Here is an 18063-nt window from a genome sequence, read left to right on the forward strand (position 1 = left end):
GTTTACTGGCCGAGTCTGTTGGTCATTCAGTAGTCGTGTTTCAGTTACCATATTTCATGATGACTTGTCGGGGAAGCGGAGTTCACCCCAGGCTTCGTTGCGTTGCGTTCTTTGGTCAGTCGCCTCCGATTTTGAATCACATCCAGGGAAAAGATGTCTTAATCTGATTTGCTGTGATTTTCGTGAAGGCATCATCCTATCCTACTGTGGTCAGATGCCTCCGTCCAGGCAACAAGCCGTTGCTGCTTGGGTTTGTTGCACTGTAGTGGGTTGCTGTCTATTCAGATGTGTTTGGTGGTTGCGGCAGGGTCAATCTTCTTGTGAAGAGACTTTAGGCATATTTGAGAATGCTTTGTAGGTGATGTCACTCTCGTCACCCTCTAGGATGTGATGCTCTCTGTCTTTAGGCATAAACTGTAGCTCGGTGATGAATAGACCTCGGAAGTCCTCATAGAGTCGGCAGTCATACATCAGGTGGTCCCAGGTCTCCTGTGAACCACATGTGCAAAATCGATTGTGGGCTATTCCCAGTATTGTTAGCTTGCTGCGTATGGCACCGTGTCCTGTTAATAAGTAAGTGCAATAGCGTCCCGGGGAGAATCACGAAGGCGATTTTGGATACGTTTTTTGTACGTCTGGAATGAACTTGCGAGTTAGCTCCCCTTTTGTGGACTAAATCCAACGTTGTTGCCGTACAGATTGTAGGTAGTTTTGCAGTCTTTCTTTTCTGCAGATCGATTCCCAGCGGGGTCCGTGATGTGGTCCCTGTATGTCGTGCTCTTTCCTCGTCCAAGCTGGTATAGCATGCCCAGTGGCAGATTTAGAACTTGAGAGGTCCCAGGCGCAATTCAATTTTGAGGCCTTCCCCGCCTCTAAATATTTTCGGTACCACTACTGTGTGCATTCTACGTGCACGTTTTTACTATAGCACCCGCTCTAGATTTGGTGTTGCGGTTTTAATCATTTTGGTTGTGTAATTCTTTCATACATATTTTAACTAATGTTTAAATGAAAAAATGGCACAACTAAGCATTAATGATAATAATAATAATAATAATAATAATAAGATTCTTTATTAACATAAATTTTATACACTAGTGATTCCTTACACAGAAAGCCAGAGGAATCTTACATTTAGTTGTTTATACAAGTGATTTTGATTTATAAAAAAAAAAAATAAATAATAATAATAATAACAACTAAATAATAATTAATAGATCAAAGCAAAGATAATAGTCAAAATGTAAAAATGAATGAAGTAGTAATTACAGCGAAAAAGGACTACAAGTTGAGCAGAACATGAAATGACATCGGCTAACTAAGATCGGCACTTACATAAATGTCCTTTACAAACCGCAAGATGGGACAAGATGCCATCTCGATATGCCTTGTCTATATTCCACAGGTCGATGTCGATGTTGAGCGAGTTGAGAGTGTCCAGAGTCACATTAGGGAAGTGTCTTTTGAAATTCTGTAACCGCTGGAGCCTTGAGCATAAGGAGGGAGTAATACGGAGATGTCTGCCTGGCAAACGCCAACCAACCGTGTTCCAGATGTTGATGTGATCCTGCTTAGCTGAGCACAGATGAAGGAATGATTTTATTTTTAGCACATGGGCTCTGTGGACTATGGGCGTATATTGCAGGTTGCAGCAGAGAGTAGATTTAGATGTTGTAGATCTGGTGCGACCACAAGTTGGCCCACTTCAGCACCCAGAATTCGAGGCCCCATAGTTTCCTGAGGCTGGTGGGTGGTGCCGCCAACCAAATTTCCACGGCATAGGAGAGTACACTACAGAAGTAAGTTGTGAGGTACTTCTTGATTATTTTCTTATTGTGCGTTTTGCACAGATCAATTTTCATTCCCCAGAACGCTCTCAGGGCTTTGGAATACTGAGCTTGGATTTGTTTTTTATAGGTGAGATTGGCATCAAGGATTACTCCTAAGAAATTGACACTATCTGTGGGAGTCAGGACATTTCCTGCCAATACCGGAAGTAGAGAAGATGCAGTATCAGTAGAAGTCATCCGACTTGGCGTAAAGATGAGATAGTTTGACTTCTCTGGATTGACTGACAGGCCAAAAAATTTAGCATACTTATAGAATGCATTTAGGTAGCTGTTTACAGATTCAGAGGCGGTTTGTCTTTCTTGTGAAGGACCAACATGGCGTTTGCATGGCAAGTAGCAAACAATATCATCAGCATACGATAGGAACGCCGCTGGAATTTGATCCATTAGTGGAACTAATGGATCCATTAGTGAAAATACGTATTCCACTTCAGATTCACTAAGTTCACATAGATATTTCATATAATATGTAGGGATATTCGCATAAGAGTTTTATTCAGTAACGGTAATAATGATGAGTATAAAAATTAAAAATGAAACAATTTTATTTATTTATTTTTTGAGACCTGAGATTTGAGGCCCCCCCTCTATTTAAGAGGCCCCGGGCGCGCGCCTCGTGCGCCTGTGCGAAAATCCGTCACTGAGCATGCCATTGCGTACCACCTCCAGGTCAAGAGACAAGGCCCCCCCGTGATCACCTGCAGGGCGTGGGTGGAGACGGCATTGCAGGCCCACGTCATGGTAAGAAGAACTGGTCGGTGAATAATATTGAGTTTTCTGCTATTTGCCGCTTTTGTCGCCTTGTTAAACCACACACTGAAGCGTATGTAACTGCTGGAATGAAGACTGTTTTTTAGAGGAGGGTGCGGCTCTTTAGGCCCCAGTCCTGGCGGACGATCCTCGCCACCGTTGCTGCGTATTTCTTCATCTTTGTTTGGATGTAGTTCAGATGTGGTAGGAAAGATAGTTTACTGTTGAGAATGCTTCCCAATCACTCAAGGTCCAGGTGCTTTCGTTCCATGACCAGTTTTATGGTTTTGTTGTTAATTTTAATTTGTGCAGGCCTTGTGGGTGTTAGGTGTCCTTTGAGGAGAATGGATTGAGTCTTGGTTGGAGAGATTTGCAAGTGGTGCTTTCTGGTTCATTCCTGAAGGACGGATAGGACTCCATATGCAGTTGTTTCCATCTGAGCCCTTGAGTCAGCATCCAAGATCGTGGGTTAGGTCATTGGCAAAAGCCAGCGCCTGGATTCCCCCAAGGTTCATGGAGAGGAATTCATCCAATACATAGTACCAAAGGAGCGGCCCAAGCACAGAGCCCTGCGGGCATCCTCTGTAGATCTGTCTTTCAACTCTAGAGTAAGGTGCCTGGATCACCACTCTTCTCTCTCAGTGAGATGACTCTGCATGTTGATGGGAAGATTTGATCGCTTCGGTCACGCAAGGAACTAATATGAGTTATTTGGGATTTCTGGGATTTGGGAAATGAATGAAATATTTGTGAGTGTTCATCGCCTCATTCAATGAAATATGTACTTCATCAGTACAGGACATGTTTTCCAACCTAATGCGTTCACAACAGTTCTAATTCACGTATGGCTTTACCAATTCGGCAAAAGCCACACATTTAGGCTTGTTTGCGGATATGGTTTGAGATTTTATAAGCTTATCGTTGCATATGATCACGAAGTACCTTCCTGACAGTATTTCAAGGAATGCAAACAATTAGAGAAGCCACACTTGAACTAGAAGTGCTGTGAACGCTGTAGGCAACCTGTATATCAATAAATTCAGCTATACGTGCAACAACTACCTGTTAAGGTTGATGCACAGATAAATCTCGTAACTACGTTAATGAAAGTTTTAAAGTTTATCTGGAACACGGGAGTCGTGTTATATTTGAAAACTAAGGCTACGAGACCCCATTATGTTGTGAATGTAATTGGGTACACTCTTTGGTCGATTTGCTGCACGAAAAACACCGCTTTCAGGGAGAAAAAATATGAAGCCCTCGCCTGAGACTGATTAACTTAGCCACGTTCTGAAAAAAAGTCTATAGAAATTTCTCACGGTATGAGGGTAATTGTTCCTGAAACAAATCCGAAATATACTCTCCTTCATAAAAGGAAAACACTTTTCACAACAGTTTTGCAGGAACTGGTGAACAATCTTCATTCATGTGATTCATATAGTGGAGGTCCTAAAGCCGTCATCAATCCGGTAATATTCATTCATTGCAAACGAACTCTCCTGAGAATCCATCAACGACGGGAAGAATTTTTATGGGCCTTTTTTTTCACAACGTGGCTGAGTTAGTATCAGGCTAGGTTAGAGTGGTATTTTCTCCCGGAAATCGTCCAGCAAACAGGCAAATAGACCAAAGAATACACCCAATTTACAGATATTATTTATACTGAGCAATATGATGAAAGTTGCTCATGCACCTAAAATTTTATAATAACAACCTACTGGTCGCCTCCTATTATACTTACATCTCGTTTTTCGAGCCATTGCTGTGTATTGGCAGGGTTGTTAATGACAGTAACGGCAGTGTTCTACTGCCACAGGATCTAGAAAATTTGGGTAGATGGACTGAGAAGTGGCAACTGAAGTTTAACATTGACAAATGCAAAGTACTGCATATGGATAGAAGTATCCCCAGAGAAATGCACCGACTGTGTAGTACTACACTTAGGGTGGTAGAAAATGAAAAAGACCTGGGAGTGATTGTGCAGTCAGATATGAAGTTTTCTCAGCAATACAGACAGGCTACCAGAGCAGATCATGGGGTATTATCAATGATATACAGGAATTTTGCTAGCAGGGAAAAGGAGGTAATTATTCCTTTGTATGGCAATGGTCAGGCCACGTCTTGAGTACTGCGTAGAGGTCTGGAGGCCTCATTTTAGGAAGGATTTAGAGTTGCTTGAGAGTGTATAGTGAAGGGCAACGAGATTGATGGCGGGAACGAAGAGGTCCGCGTACCAAGAAAGGCTTAAATTCCAAATTGCAGTGGCTGGAGGCTAGGCACCTGCAAGGTGATCTGATTATGGTTTTTTTCAAAAACAGGCAAATCGACAGAGAACACGCGCAATTTTTCAGACATATTACATAAACGGGTATTCATAAGAAATTACGGGCGGTCCTAATATAATAATCTTTTGACCCTTTTAACTATTTCCTCCTTAAATTTATTCAAACTACCCACTTCCACAGCTCTAGATGGAAGTTCGTTCCGACAAACAACCATCATTGGCTGAAAGCAAATTTCCGCATCTCTATCCTGCAACCATTCTTCCGTAATTTTAATTTATGCCTATTCATGTCTGTTGTCTGCAGAGAAAGGATGCCATCAACGTGCTGAATTCATCCATAGCCTTAAATTAGATACAAAATAGTTCTTTTATTGCACATTGTACTACTAGCTAATAAATTCTTATTTTTATTTTACCTTAAGCATATGGATAATTTGTAAGAGGAAATCGTCGTAAAAAGGCTTCACTATAATTAGGCTCCGAATGGCTGTGTTTGTGATTGTGCATTTTCTGTAAATTGTATGGTTAAGTTCAACGTTTATTTACAGAATGAAATCCCGAATATTTTATAAACTTCATGACAAGCTCAGCCATGGTATCGAAAAACTTATAAGCGTTCCTACGATCTATATGGTAAATGTTCTTCAAGTTTTGCTGATGAATGGAATGAAGCCCATGCCTTTATCACACCATATGGAAGACCATATGGCAATGGTCAGGCCACGCCTTGAGTACTGCGTACAGGTCTGGAGGCCTCATTTTAGGAAGGGTGTAGATTTACTTGAGCGTATATAGAGAAGGGCAACAAGATTGGTGAGGGGAATGAAGGGATCCTCTTACGAAGAGAGGCTTAAGTTCTGCAAATTGCAGTGGCTGGAGACTAGGCACCTGCGCGGTGATCTGATTGAGGTATATAAAGCCTTGAATGGGTTCAGCACGCTGAATTCTGATGGGATCCTTCCACTTGTTCAGATTACGAACCTAAGGGGGCATAAATTCAAATTAAGAAAAGACAGATGTCGAATAGATGTGCGGAAATTTTCCTTTAGCCAGCGGGTGGTTAATTGCTGGAACAAACTTCCATCTGTCGTTGTGGTAGTTGATAGGTTCAATAAATTTAAGGAGGAACTGGACAGGCATTTGGAGGGAATGGTGTGATTTTTTTTTTTTTTTTTTTGTCTGATGCTGCATAAGCTCATACATTTGCTTTCTTGCATCACATGCCACTACTACTACTACTGCTACTAGTACTACTACTACAGTCGTTGTAGCCGCTGTGCCAATTTCAAGGGCTCTTATTTGAGTGTAACGATTGTGACGGTATTGTAAGAAGTCATGTCGTCCATGCCCAATGATTAATTTCAGTCCCCTTCTTTTATTTTCCAGCAGAATTCGAAGTGAGAAATGTAATTTTCAGACCCCCCCCCAATACTGCTGCATTCGGGAGTGGCTTTTCCTGCCTGCTCTCCCACCGCTATATTATCAGAGTCATTTGGAAAATTGTGATGTCCGGGACAAAGTATATATGTGTCAGCCCTCTTATGCAAGATTGCATTTGTTAATTCTAACATTTGTAATCGTTAATTTTGCCAGAATTAAGAAATACAAACTTAAATTTTTTTAGATAGTATGTGCAGTCACCTTGTTAGAGGACCATCGAATTGGCACTAAGATTTGTAATCAATATTTGTCACGTGTGATTTAAGCACTTCATAAACAATCTGTAACCAAATGACATGATACTTATTACAAAAATAATATAACACAAAATAGATGCAGTAATGTTGGTTGTAGGTGTTTTTTTAGGCCATATATAATATGTCTGTAAATTGCGCATGTTATTTTATTATTATTATTATTATTATTATTATTAGCCATATGGTGCAAGGAAGCCTGAGGCTTATGTTGCACCAGCCAAAAAAAAAAAAAAAAAATTCTGAATTACAGAGAGAGAGAGAGAGAGAGAGAGAGAGAGAGAGAGAGAGAGAGAGAGAGAGAGAGAGAGAAGAATGATGATATCCAGCTCAAGACTCTAGTTGTGCCAAGCCCATACTCACCTGATGTGATTCCCTGTAGTCAATTTGCTGTTTGATGGACAAAAAATCAGTGTTTCCGGGAGAAAAAACCATGCTGTCCTCGCCTAAGACCGCTTGACTCAAAACGATGGTCAGGCCTCACACCTTGAGTACTGCATACAGGTCTAAACGTCTCATTTTAGGGAAGATATAGAGCTACTGGAACGAGTACATAGAAGGGCAATGAGATTAATGAGTGGTACAAAGGATTGCTGTTTACCAAGAAAGGCTTAAGTACTGCAAATTGCAGAGTCTGGAGACTAGGCACCTGCGAAGTGATCTGATTGAGGCGTATAAGGCCTTGAATAGTTTGAGCCGGTTGAATGCCGATGGGGGTTCTTCCTCTTGCTCAGATTCCGCACCTGAGGGGGCATAAATTCAAATTAAGGAAAGACGTTGTAGAACAGATGTGTGGAAATTTGTCTTTAGCCAGCGGGTAATTGATTGCTGGAACAAACTTCCATCTGTCGTTGTGGAAATTGACAGCTTAAATAAATTTAAGTCTGAACTAAAGAAACTTTTGGATCGAATGGAGGGGTGAAGGTATGTTCGTGTCAGACGGCACCAGGGATTTCTCCCATCTCCGCAATGGAGGGGTGAAATGGGAAGGGATTTTTTTTGACTGATGCTATATAAGCTTGCTTTCTTGCATCATATGCCTATATTAATGGTAATGCTAATGCTAACTGAGCCACGTCGTGAAGAAAGAATCATAAAAGTTCCTCGCCTTACTGATTGGATTCGAATTCAAGTCTTATCCACGTGGTGTGGGGAGGACGGTGATTATACCAACTATGTTACCGCGAGGGTGTGTTTGTAATTATATTCGTCAGTGTTGGTAGACCTCGCGAATGGCAGTTTACGCTGTTGGTTGGGATTGACGTCCAGGACATGGATCCTGGTGGTTTTGATTGATCAGTCATTCTTGCAGCGCTTATCAAATGAATTTAAAAAAAAAGAAAAAAAAAACTTTTCCGAGATTTGTATTTGCAATAAACTGAAAATGAGTAATTTTTATTTTATTTTTTGATTCCACCCTACTTTCCTTTTCCTTCTCCAATTATGCCTTCACTTCCATTGAATAAATTTTATTTTACCTGTTTATTTATTTATTTCATTTGTTTGTTTTTTCTTGTTTACATGACAATATTCATTGTTGCCGGTTCATTACCAACATATGCTCAACGTACATAATCATATTTATAATTCTGATAAAATCACGCCACCTAGTGTATAAACAAACAACGTGTTAATATAATGAAAATCGCTGGTTAATGTGCACTTGCTATGTTGTTTATTCAGAATTATTTTCAATTCATTGGAAATATACGATATACTGATAGTTTAAACTTTGTTGTGAATGTCTATTATTCAAAATATATATTAAGTTCAGAGGGGCATTGAAAGCTACTGTTTGGTACGTTCTGATGCCGACTAAAACCATACGTACTGTGGCAAAGTCATTGGTATGTAGTTTGTAATATGTAGGTGTACCTGTTATATTGACATTTGCTACAATGTATAGTACTGTGTAGAACGGCACATAATACTTGCACTTTCAGTCTCGTTCTGAACAAGTGGGTGTTATTGAGACCTGCAATTTGCGATTGTTTACCTTGCCATTTAAAAACACGCCAGTCAGCGGTTAATCAGGCATACATTGATTAGGGAAAGTAATAATAAAAAAAAAAAAAATCCATATTGAAAGATGTATAATATATTCAAAGAATAAAGGGATTGACATAGTGCTACTAAAATAAAAATTAGTGATAAAAGGTATATTTAATGAGCCAGGTTATCAATTAACAAGGTCATCCAGAAAACGAGTTAAAGAACTAAATAAAAGTTTTTATTGTACACCTTCAAAGAAATGGGGCTCAGACAAGTAAAAAAAAAAAAAAAAAAAAATTTTTTTTTTTTAATTTGTCTTTTTCATAATTTTTATGCTCCCCTACCGTTTTACCATGAATACCATTGATTGGTATGGAAATATTTCATAATTTGCTTTGGATATATTTAGGTCAAATAAAAGGTGAGGCTCTGCCTCACCTTTTATTTGATATATTAGAATAACCTTCGTTGTTTTCATGTTGCGAATATATAAACAGTGAAGATTTACTTTATGTATAAACTGAAGGTGCTTGTTCTTTCAGTTTGGTACTCTTCAGAATTCCAGGCAAAAGCATTATTTCATTAATAATTTTATTGCAGCTTTTATAGATCCACACTGACTTATAATTGTATGTTTATGAAAATATTCTTTTAAAGACAAACTGAAAAATTACCCACAGAAATATAAAGTAGGTAAAGCAGAATTTTTTTTTTTACTGCTTAGTTTTATAAAATTTTTTACTGATGGTAAAATGTAATTCTCATTATAATTTTAGTTATGAGTAGTGAATACATCAGTGTCATTTTTATTTATTTTGTTCTTGCACTAGACTGTTCTTCATGGTTTAATGTTATGAGTGGGTCCCTTGCTCTTTATGTAATTAATAATATTGATGCAGGTATTTCAAGTTTAATGTCAGTGTTTTCTGATTATACAAAGGTGGGCATGGTGGTCAGTGACATTAATCAGGGTATGCTACTTTGACAAGATCTAGACAAGCTAGTTGGATGAGCTGAAAAACAATAGTTGTATAACATTTAAAAACTGAAGTTAATGCATTTCAATAGCAGTAATCCAGGGATACATATCATTTCAATAAAGCAAGACAGTCAAGTAGCTCAAGATAATTCTGTCAGTTTTATACAGGAACTTTGCTAGTAGAGTTTAAGAGATAATTATGTGGCATCTTGAATACTGCATACAGGTTTGTAAACTTCATTTTATGAAGGGGCATCAAAGCTCTATTGGAAAGGGAGCACAGAAGAGCAACAGAGAATATCCTTTTGTGACCAAAATCTTCTTTGTAAGAATATCCTTTTGGGCGTCATAAAAGGATATTCTTACAAAGAAAGACCTGGGTTTTGTAAATTGCAACATCTGGAAACTAGGCAAATAAAAGATATAATTGAAGTGTTTAAGGCTTTAAAAGGATTGTGTGAACTAAATACTAATGGCATCTTTACTGTAGCTCAGTTAACACTGAGTAGAGGCATGGCTACCATGTAGGCAGGCAAGACAATTGCCTCCTGGCCCGGTCCCTTTAAGGGCCTGGCGTCTTTGGCTGTCTCCTCTTTTTGCAATTTTCATTAATTAAGGGCCTGAACATGTTCTTTGCCTTCGGGCCCGAAAAAGGGTAGCTACGCTACTGACAACTGAGCCTATCAGTTGATACCAACATATGCATATTACAGCATAAATTTAAACTGAAAAGGGATGGAAAGAGTAGATATGTTGAAATTTGCCTTCATCAATACAATAATTGTAGGAAAAATTTCTACCTAATGGTGTTGTTGAGGTAGAAAGTTCAAATAAATGTTGTGTAGAGAAATTATCAGAGGAATTAGCAAATGAAGTTGGTAAAAGTTTTTTTTTTTTGTCACTTATGCTGAAGAAGAATATTTCCTTGCATGATTTTATCAATACTAATAGTAAAGAGAATTATTGATGGAAACATTTTTTATGTAGCAATATACAGAATTTAATGGAAATGATGCTGTTTATCATATGTTGACATCAATAAGCTGTGCACACATTTCATATTATTATTATTAAAAAGGTATTGATTTGTACCTTGTGTTTTATAAAAGAAAAACACACAAAGATTACTATGTAGAAGGGACTGTGACATGGTGGCAACAATTGTTTTGTAAAAGATTTTCACTAAAGAATTACCAGCATGAAAAATGAAATACAAAATATAGCTCTTCCATGTTTCCATATATTTTTTGTGTATAATTAGTATTTTTCTGAGGTGAAATCTGTTAACTAATAAAGTAATAAGAATAAATTGGAATAAGCATGTAATTGAACTTAAATATAAGAGGTTGAATAACATGTTTTCATAGAAGAAACATTAATAAATTTCAGCTTAATGATACACAAAGGATTTAGAAACTGGTTTTAAAATTAATTAAAAGTATTATATTTACATCATGGGTTGAAATAAATAAATAAAAAAAAGGTACCATTTTTAATTAGACATTCCAGAATAATTAATTGAAATAAAAATATAAAGTTTGATAAAATTATGAAGGCTATTTTGCTTTCATTATTATATATCTGTCAGATATCTGTCTAATTAATTTTCAGATTTATTAATCTAGCTTCAGCTTGTTAATTTCAATACCATATTACTAAATCCATCCCGAGAGTGAATTTTTGTAGTAAATTAATTTTTGAGTAAATTAATCAGGGTATGCTACTTTGATAAGATCTAGACAAACTAAAAGATATAATTGGTGTTTAAGGCTTTAAAAGGATTGTGTGAACTAAATACTAATGGCATCTTTACTGTAGCTCAGTTAACACTGAGTAGACTCTCTGTCTCTTTCTCACTCTCAGGGTAACTCGGGATTTTTTTTTTTTTTTTTTTTTTTTTGGTGCAGCATAAGCCTCAGGCTTCCTCGCACCATATGGCTAATAATAATAATAATAATAACTAGTTGGATGAGAAGTTTTTATACTTTAATTTCCTTGAATTTAATTTATAATTTTTACCATTTTGCATGCAGTTTTTACTTCTAATGCTACAGAGACTCACAACAATGAGCCTCATAATTACTTTAAAAAGGTAAGGGTTGGCTCCAAAATATGAATGGCTTCAAAAATGAACTTGGTCTGTTTCTACCTATTACAGTTTTTTACTGGGTAAATCTCTAGTTTAAATAAAATATGTTGGTTGTAGAATTAATTCTATTATTATTAAACACATTACTTAAGTAAATAAAAGTTTGAAGTAAACTTAAACATCAAATCAGGAAGTAATATGATATATTGGGAATTGGCACTTACAAAAAATTATATTGTTTTTTATTCCTATGCACCTTGATTTACCATTTGTCTGTTGCTGTTTTAAATGATACCCTTATTAACTTAAATTTCTTAACTTTACTCATAAATTTAAAGAAAAGTAAAGCAAATTTTTTCTACCTACCTTTATAAAATTTCTTGCCCATGATAAAATGTAATTCTCCTAACTTATTATAATAACTTTAGTTATGAGTAGAGAATATAAAAGTGTCTCTTTTTTTTTTTTTTCTAAATAAATAGGACAAATGGGGGAATTTAAGTAATATCTGTTGAATAGGATCAGAATGAACCCTTCATGTATCTGTTGGTTTCATTCAGCTGCGACTGAGGAAAATGTTAATTATTAGCATTCACATGAAACTGCTAAGCAGATAATGAGTCATCTTAATTGTATTTATCAGAAAGATTTTGAATTTTTAATAGAGAAATGGTGGAAAATGCCTTCCATGAAAGGTTTTATATGTTGTTTTTAGTTGGGCAAAGTAGTTTTAGAGCATGACACAGCTGGGGAGGGATTAATATGGCCTTCCCTCATTTCAGAACAGATTAATTAGTTAATAAAATTTCTGACTTAAAAAAGAATTTTCAAAGTTAATTTTTTATTTGTAGCTGAAAGAACTTTTAGCAGTAGTGCTTTAGTTTTAGAGATGGTACCTTTAGTGAAAGAATTTTTGCTCTTATCTACACAGACTGTTGTTTAGTAAATCAAGAACTTTGTCATTATGTGTTTAAAGGTCTCCAGAATAATAACTGCTATTAATTAATACAGTGATCTATTGTTGTCTTTTTTCAATGGATGGTCACATAAAAGAAGCTGAAGCTTTTATATGTTTGTTTGTTTGTTTGTTTTTTTTTTCTAAATTATAGGACTCCACTGTATTTTAAATCATACTTTTAATAGTTTTTCAATTGGATATGCTGCTGTGTGCCCTCTGTTATAATACCAAGACATTAAGGATCAAGTGCAAGTTGGTATACTCTTCTAAAATATGTGAATCATGCCATTGTCATGAAATTCACACACTTAAGATCTGTTGCACACGGCAACAAAAAAGTGATACTGGACATCACAGCAGAAAGGGAGAGGAGATCAGCTGTTGTAACTCATACCTGCTATACAGGCCACAGATTTTGTGTTGTTTTTGTGTAAAAAGAAATATGCTTGTGATAATGACTCACTTTGGTTAAACATTCTCAACTCAGATTTGTTAATGATCATACCTAAAAGGTATGTAGTTGATTAAAAATATCTTTATGCCATAATGTGATCAGAAAGCAGTTAAACTTATGCTGTGATAAGAAGTATAATTTATTATTGTAATGCTGTCCTGTTCAAGTGCTTTATGCTGTGATAAGATGTATAATTAAATATTGCAGTGTTATCCTAGTAAAGTTTCCATAATGCTGCCTTGAACCACTTTTGAAATGCTTTTCCATTCATCTGTTCATGATAATCTGTAGACCTTTTGGATGTCCTGTATGACAAATGTGAAATATACTTTTCTTCATTACACAATGTATTTATTTATTATGGAATGCTGTAGCATTTCCATTTTTGCACTTATTACAAACAAGTGATGAAACTATATTAATAATCTAATTCTGTTAATTACTTTTAAGTAAATAAAGATCTTTGACCTTTCTGAGGTATCCTTACGTGTGACACACATTGATTAAGGGTTAATTCCCCTTTGTTTAGAATTCTTTGTTTTGTATAGAAGTGATTTCTCTCTAAGACGTTGTTATTGATTAGAATGTGGATTTTATTTAGTGTGTTAACCTGAAGCGCAGGAAGGATATCATGAATTGGATGTTTTTTGAACATTTTTTGATATAATTAATTTATATATATCATGAAGTGGTTTTTTTTTTTTTGGTTTTTTTTCTACATAAATTTCACTACAAGATTCTGTTTTAGGGTATAGATCCTTTCTTAATTTATTTTTTTTATCTTACTAATGAAATAATTTATATTTTGTAATACCTAGGATATCCTTTGAAAATCCCTAGTGCGGTGAGTAGGGCTTCAGGCATTCAGCCCAAACTGCACTCTGTGGAACAATTTGAATGGATACCTGAGCATCAAGTTATAGAAAAGCTGAATAGTAAATATGTATTAGTTATACATCATCACCTTACAAAAACCTTAATCATAGTTTACATTAATACCAATTTTTAAAAAAATGCCAAACAGCAGTTGTTGATCACTCTGACAAAATGATCAATACTTAAATTAAATGAAACTATGTAAGTGGGCTATGGGGTTAACAAAAGTGTAAGTAGATCTTTCTTAAAGAGAAATCTACCATAGAGGTAGAAGCATAGGGGATTGCAGCCCTTCACCCATGGTTTAGAATTATCAAGTTATAGTATAAGGATGAGGGCAAATTTATGACATATATATATATACATACATGCACACATATGCATGTGAACATAATTATTCACACATAATTATGTGAACTATTATAATATCCTTCATTTTTTTTTTTTATTAGCTTACTTTGTTTTAAATCTTTTTTTTTTTTTTAACAGGTGTGTGATGAACATTGCAAAAGAAGAGACTGTTAGTTGAACATTGAAAACGTCAGCTGTACAGATGGTTTTGTTTTACAGTTTATGCAAATTAAACGTGTACAAAATGTGCAGAATTAAAAAGTGTGTTTCAGGTGACACATCCTTAAGTTTTATAGCTGGGACCAGCAAGCGTAATGAAACTAATATGTCAAAAAAACATTTTGTTTATCCTGTATGATTTATGGCCTCTGTATGAAATGTTTTCTTTGTTATAAATTTGTCACTATATATAAACATCAAGTGTTGTATTCTAGCAATGGTTGGTTAAATAAGATTTGCTTTAAAGATTCAGACAGAACACGAAGCCCTATTTTGGGATTGTATGTTCTTTCCATTCAAAGAATGGGAATTTGTGTTTGTAAAGAAAGGCATTCGCATGCAGATGAAGAAACAATCCCCCGCCACAGGAGAAGGACATCTGTCAACTCTCTTTCAGCAATGGTAGACTATGGGGAGCAGTCACATTATGATCCTGTACAGCAAATGTGGGACCTTATGGCAAGTGGCAACAAATTATCCACTACTGTAGATAAATTGGTTTTGGAAACTCTTGCTGTAATTCGCACACTAGTTGATAAGTAAGTATACTGTGCATATTTATTTTTAGTGAAAAAATTGGATTTTTTTAAAAAATATGTAAACATATTAATTTATCAATAATAACAAGACTCATTCCAGTGAATAGCTTGAGTAAAACTTGTCATTTAGCACAATGATTTTTTGTGTTACATAATTGTGTTTAATAGAATATCACAGAAAATGGTTTATTTATTGAAAGAATTTTTACACCTACCACCTTCATTTTCTACCTACAATTTGAGTAATAGGAATAACATCACTTTTGCAAATTATGGGACTAACTGGGACAATATATGGGACTAACTGAATAATAAGGGGTACGTGTCATGGCAGTGCTATTAAAAACAAATTTCAGATTGCATATTCTAAACATAATATCTTGACCATGGTCTTTACATCATTTTTTATTATTATTCCTCTTGGCAAAGTTATCAAAATTAAGATGTATTTAATTCAATAAAATTTATTCATTATTATTTATTTTATTGGATTTTTTGTTTGTAATCTACTTTGGTCTCTTTATTCTTTTTTAGGCGAAGATAGAGAAAGCCAACACGATAACGACAAGAAACGTCAGATAACTTACGTGGAAAATTAGTGTCCCGATACAGCACTCTAGCACTGCTCACTCGGTAAACAGGTGGTAGGTGTTATCGGTCTGGAGCAAAGTTGAGAACGATATATTGATTGACAGGTAGGCGTGGCAAATGATGTGCTGATTGGTGTGCGAACACAACACACGATAACATCGGTTTAGTATCACTGTAGTAGCACTCAGAAGCACTAATGGTAACTTGCTCTAATGAATGCTTTCCATAATGGTGAAAAAAGATCAGGTTACCTCCACTTGAATCCCATGGGAGCTTGAACCCCTCCCAAAATGGAGGTAGTAACCTAACCTTTTTTCTTTAGAATCATGGGTGGACTACCACATAAATTGTTTATTAACAAAATATTAATTTTTTATTACTATACTTTTATTTTTAAGGTCAGGTTACGAAATAAAAGGAAAAATAAAGAAATCTTTTTCTGTAACCAAAATCAACAGTATAGTAAAAATACTCATGAACTCCAAAAATCTGCTTTTAATAACGAGAAAAAAACGTAATGAAGAACATAAAAATGAATAGAACAAAACTTTTATTAATTTAGTTTTTATCAAAAAATCAACCAAACATTTTATTTTCCTTACAAACTTCTTCCATCTTTAAAAGATTCATCGCTACTATTACCTGTTTACCATTCATCACAAAACTATTATGCACCGTTCTTTACTCATAAATACACATTATAATGCCAACCAATGACTACACAGTAGCTTGTCGTCTGTCGTGCCCACCACCAATCATTTCATTGTTTGCCACACCTACCTGTCAAACAATATATCCTTCTCGATTTCGGCTCCAGACCAATAATACCTACCGTCTGTTTACCGAGCAAGCAGCGCTAGAGTCCAGTGTTGGGAAACTAATTTTCCGTGTAAGTTATCCGACGTTTCTCGTCGTTCTCGTGTTGGCTTTCTTTACTTTAGCCCTTTTTTAATATGAAAATAAACTTTTATGATATTAGTGGGAGTAGTGAGAGAATGTTTATCAATGGGCATTGGTTTTTTTGGACTATTGTTATTATTGGAGCTTCCCGGGATTCAGTGCTGGGTCCATTGTTGTTTGCAGTACAGGCAACCCCCATATAACATGGTACTTCTAGAACATGGTTTCGTTCTAACATGATTGATAAATTGCGGCAATCCTCACACAACACGGTACTTATATAACACAGTTAGAGAATTGCGACAAATCTCGCATAACATGGTATTTTTAAGCTTTTGTGCTGGGGAAACCTGATGTTGGATTTAATTTTTCAACATTTCCATTCTTTTTTGTGAATCCCCACTGTTGACTCGCTAGTTGTTAGGAAAAAAAAAGTTATTGGGATCCCTGTGTTAGGCTTGTTAAACTTTTGGAAAAACCGAGATTTCAAAGTTTTATTACTATTGGATAATGCTCCAGACCATCCAAAAGGTTTAAGTCTTCCAAACATTGAAATAATGTTCCTACCACCTATTACAACTTCTTTAATTCAGCCGAAAAAACATTTTGACTTCTTTACATCCCTTCAGTTATATATCTAATCTTTGCCAAAAAATCAAACTCAGTTTTTCATATTGATGAATGAAAAATAGAGGAAATAAAAACATCATGCTGGATATAGGTTAATCAATGTTACAACTGGGCAAACATTTTAAATATTTTATCAACTATTTGATTTCTTACTTCACATAATTCAAGAAGAATTTTTTTTGGCATTACAGCATCATAATATCACCAAGTGCACTTTGAACTCATTGTTAAGGTATAATGTTAATCTTCTTTCACAACAGTAGTCAGTTTTAAGCACTTTTAACTCATTTAGAGAGGTCTGATTTTTAAATCCTTTTATTGGGCCTCTGCATTTGAGGCCGTAGTAGCTGATCTAAAGTAGAGGTAATAGGCCCCCACCACCACCACCACCATGAGCTGTTCCTGCTTTTCAGCCTACATAATGTGCATATTGGTCTTAGAACGTGCATATGCACAGACATAATACACAATAACTGTATAAACTAGCAAAATATGATACTAGTCTTTACAGTATCATATTTTATCAGTTTCTTTTCTGGTTTGCCAAAGTGGTTGATGCACCAAAGATTCCAAAACAACAATGCTGTTAGTCATTAACATATATCATGACTTCATTCATGAATGTGGGGGCTTTTTTTTTTTTTTTTTTTTTTAGTATCTCTTATGAGATACTAAACAGTGCCAAATCTGATCAGGTTTGAAGGATGATAGGTGTGCAGTGGAAAGTACCATTTTGAGAATGTGCATAGTAAATTACTCATTCTTAAAAATCAAATGTGATAGCCTTTCAATCAGATAATACTGAAATTATTCATGCATCATTTGATGTAAAAGAGTTGGATAAAGTATTCATTGGTTAATCAAATCTGGTGATATTCCTTTGCACCCCTGATTGGTTAATTCAGTT

At 35.6% G+C, this 18063-nt stretch overlaps 1 protein-coding gene across 1 annotated transcript in view; it reads left to right on the forward strand.

Annotated features, from left to right (window-relative positions):
* Positions 1-8234: 8234 nt before the first annotated feature.
* LOC150082630 (RING finger and SPRY domain-containing protein 1-like) overlaps positions 8235-18063 on the forward strand; it is a 178129-nt gene continuing 168300 nt past the window's right edge. Inside the window, exons 1-2 of the mRNA XM_090377556.1 lie at positions 8235-8425; positions 14416-15035. Of these exons, the coding sequence (XP_090233682.1) occupies positions 14632-15035 (404 nt within the window). The 5' untranslated portion in view covers positions 8235-8425; positions 14416-14631. The remainder of the gene's footprint in view (positions 8426-14415; positions 15036-18063) is intronic.

This window comes from Mastigoproctus giganteus, chromosome 7 (genome assembly GCF_048544385.1).
Source record: "Mastigoproctus giganteus isolate SK-2022 chromosome 7, ASM4854438v1, whole genome shotgun sequence".
Lineage (NCBI taxonomy): Eukaryota > Metazoa > Arthropoda > Arachnida > Uropygi > Thelyphonidae > Mastigoproctus > Mastigoproctus giganteus.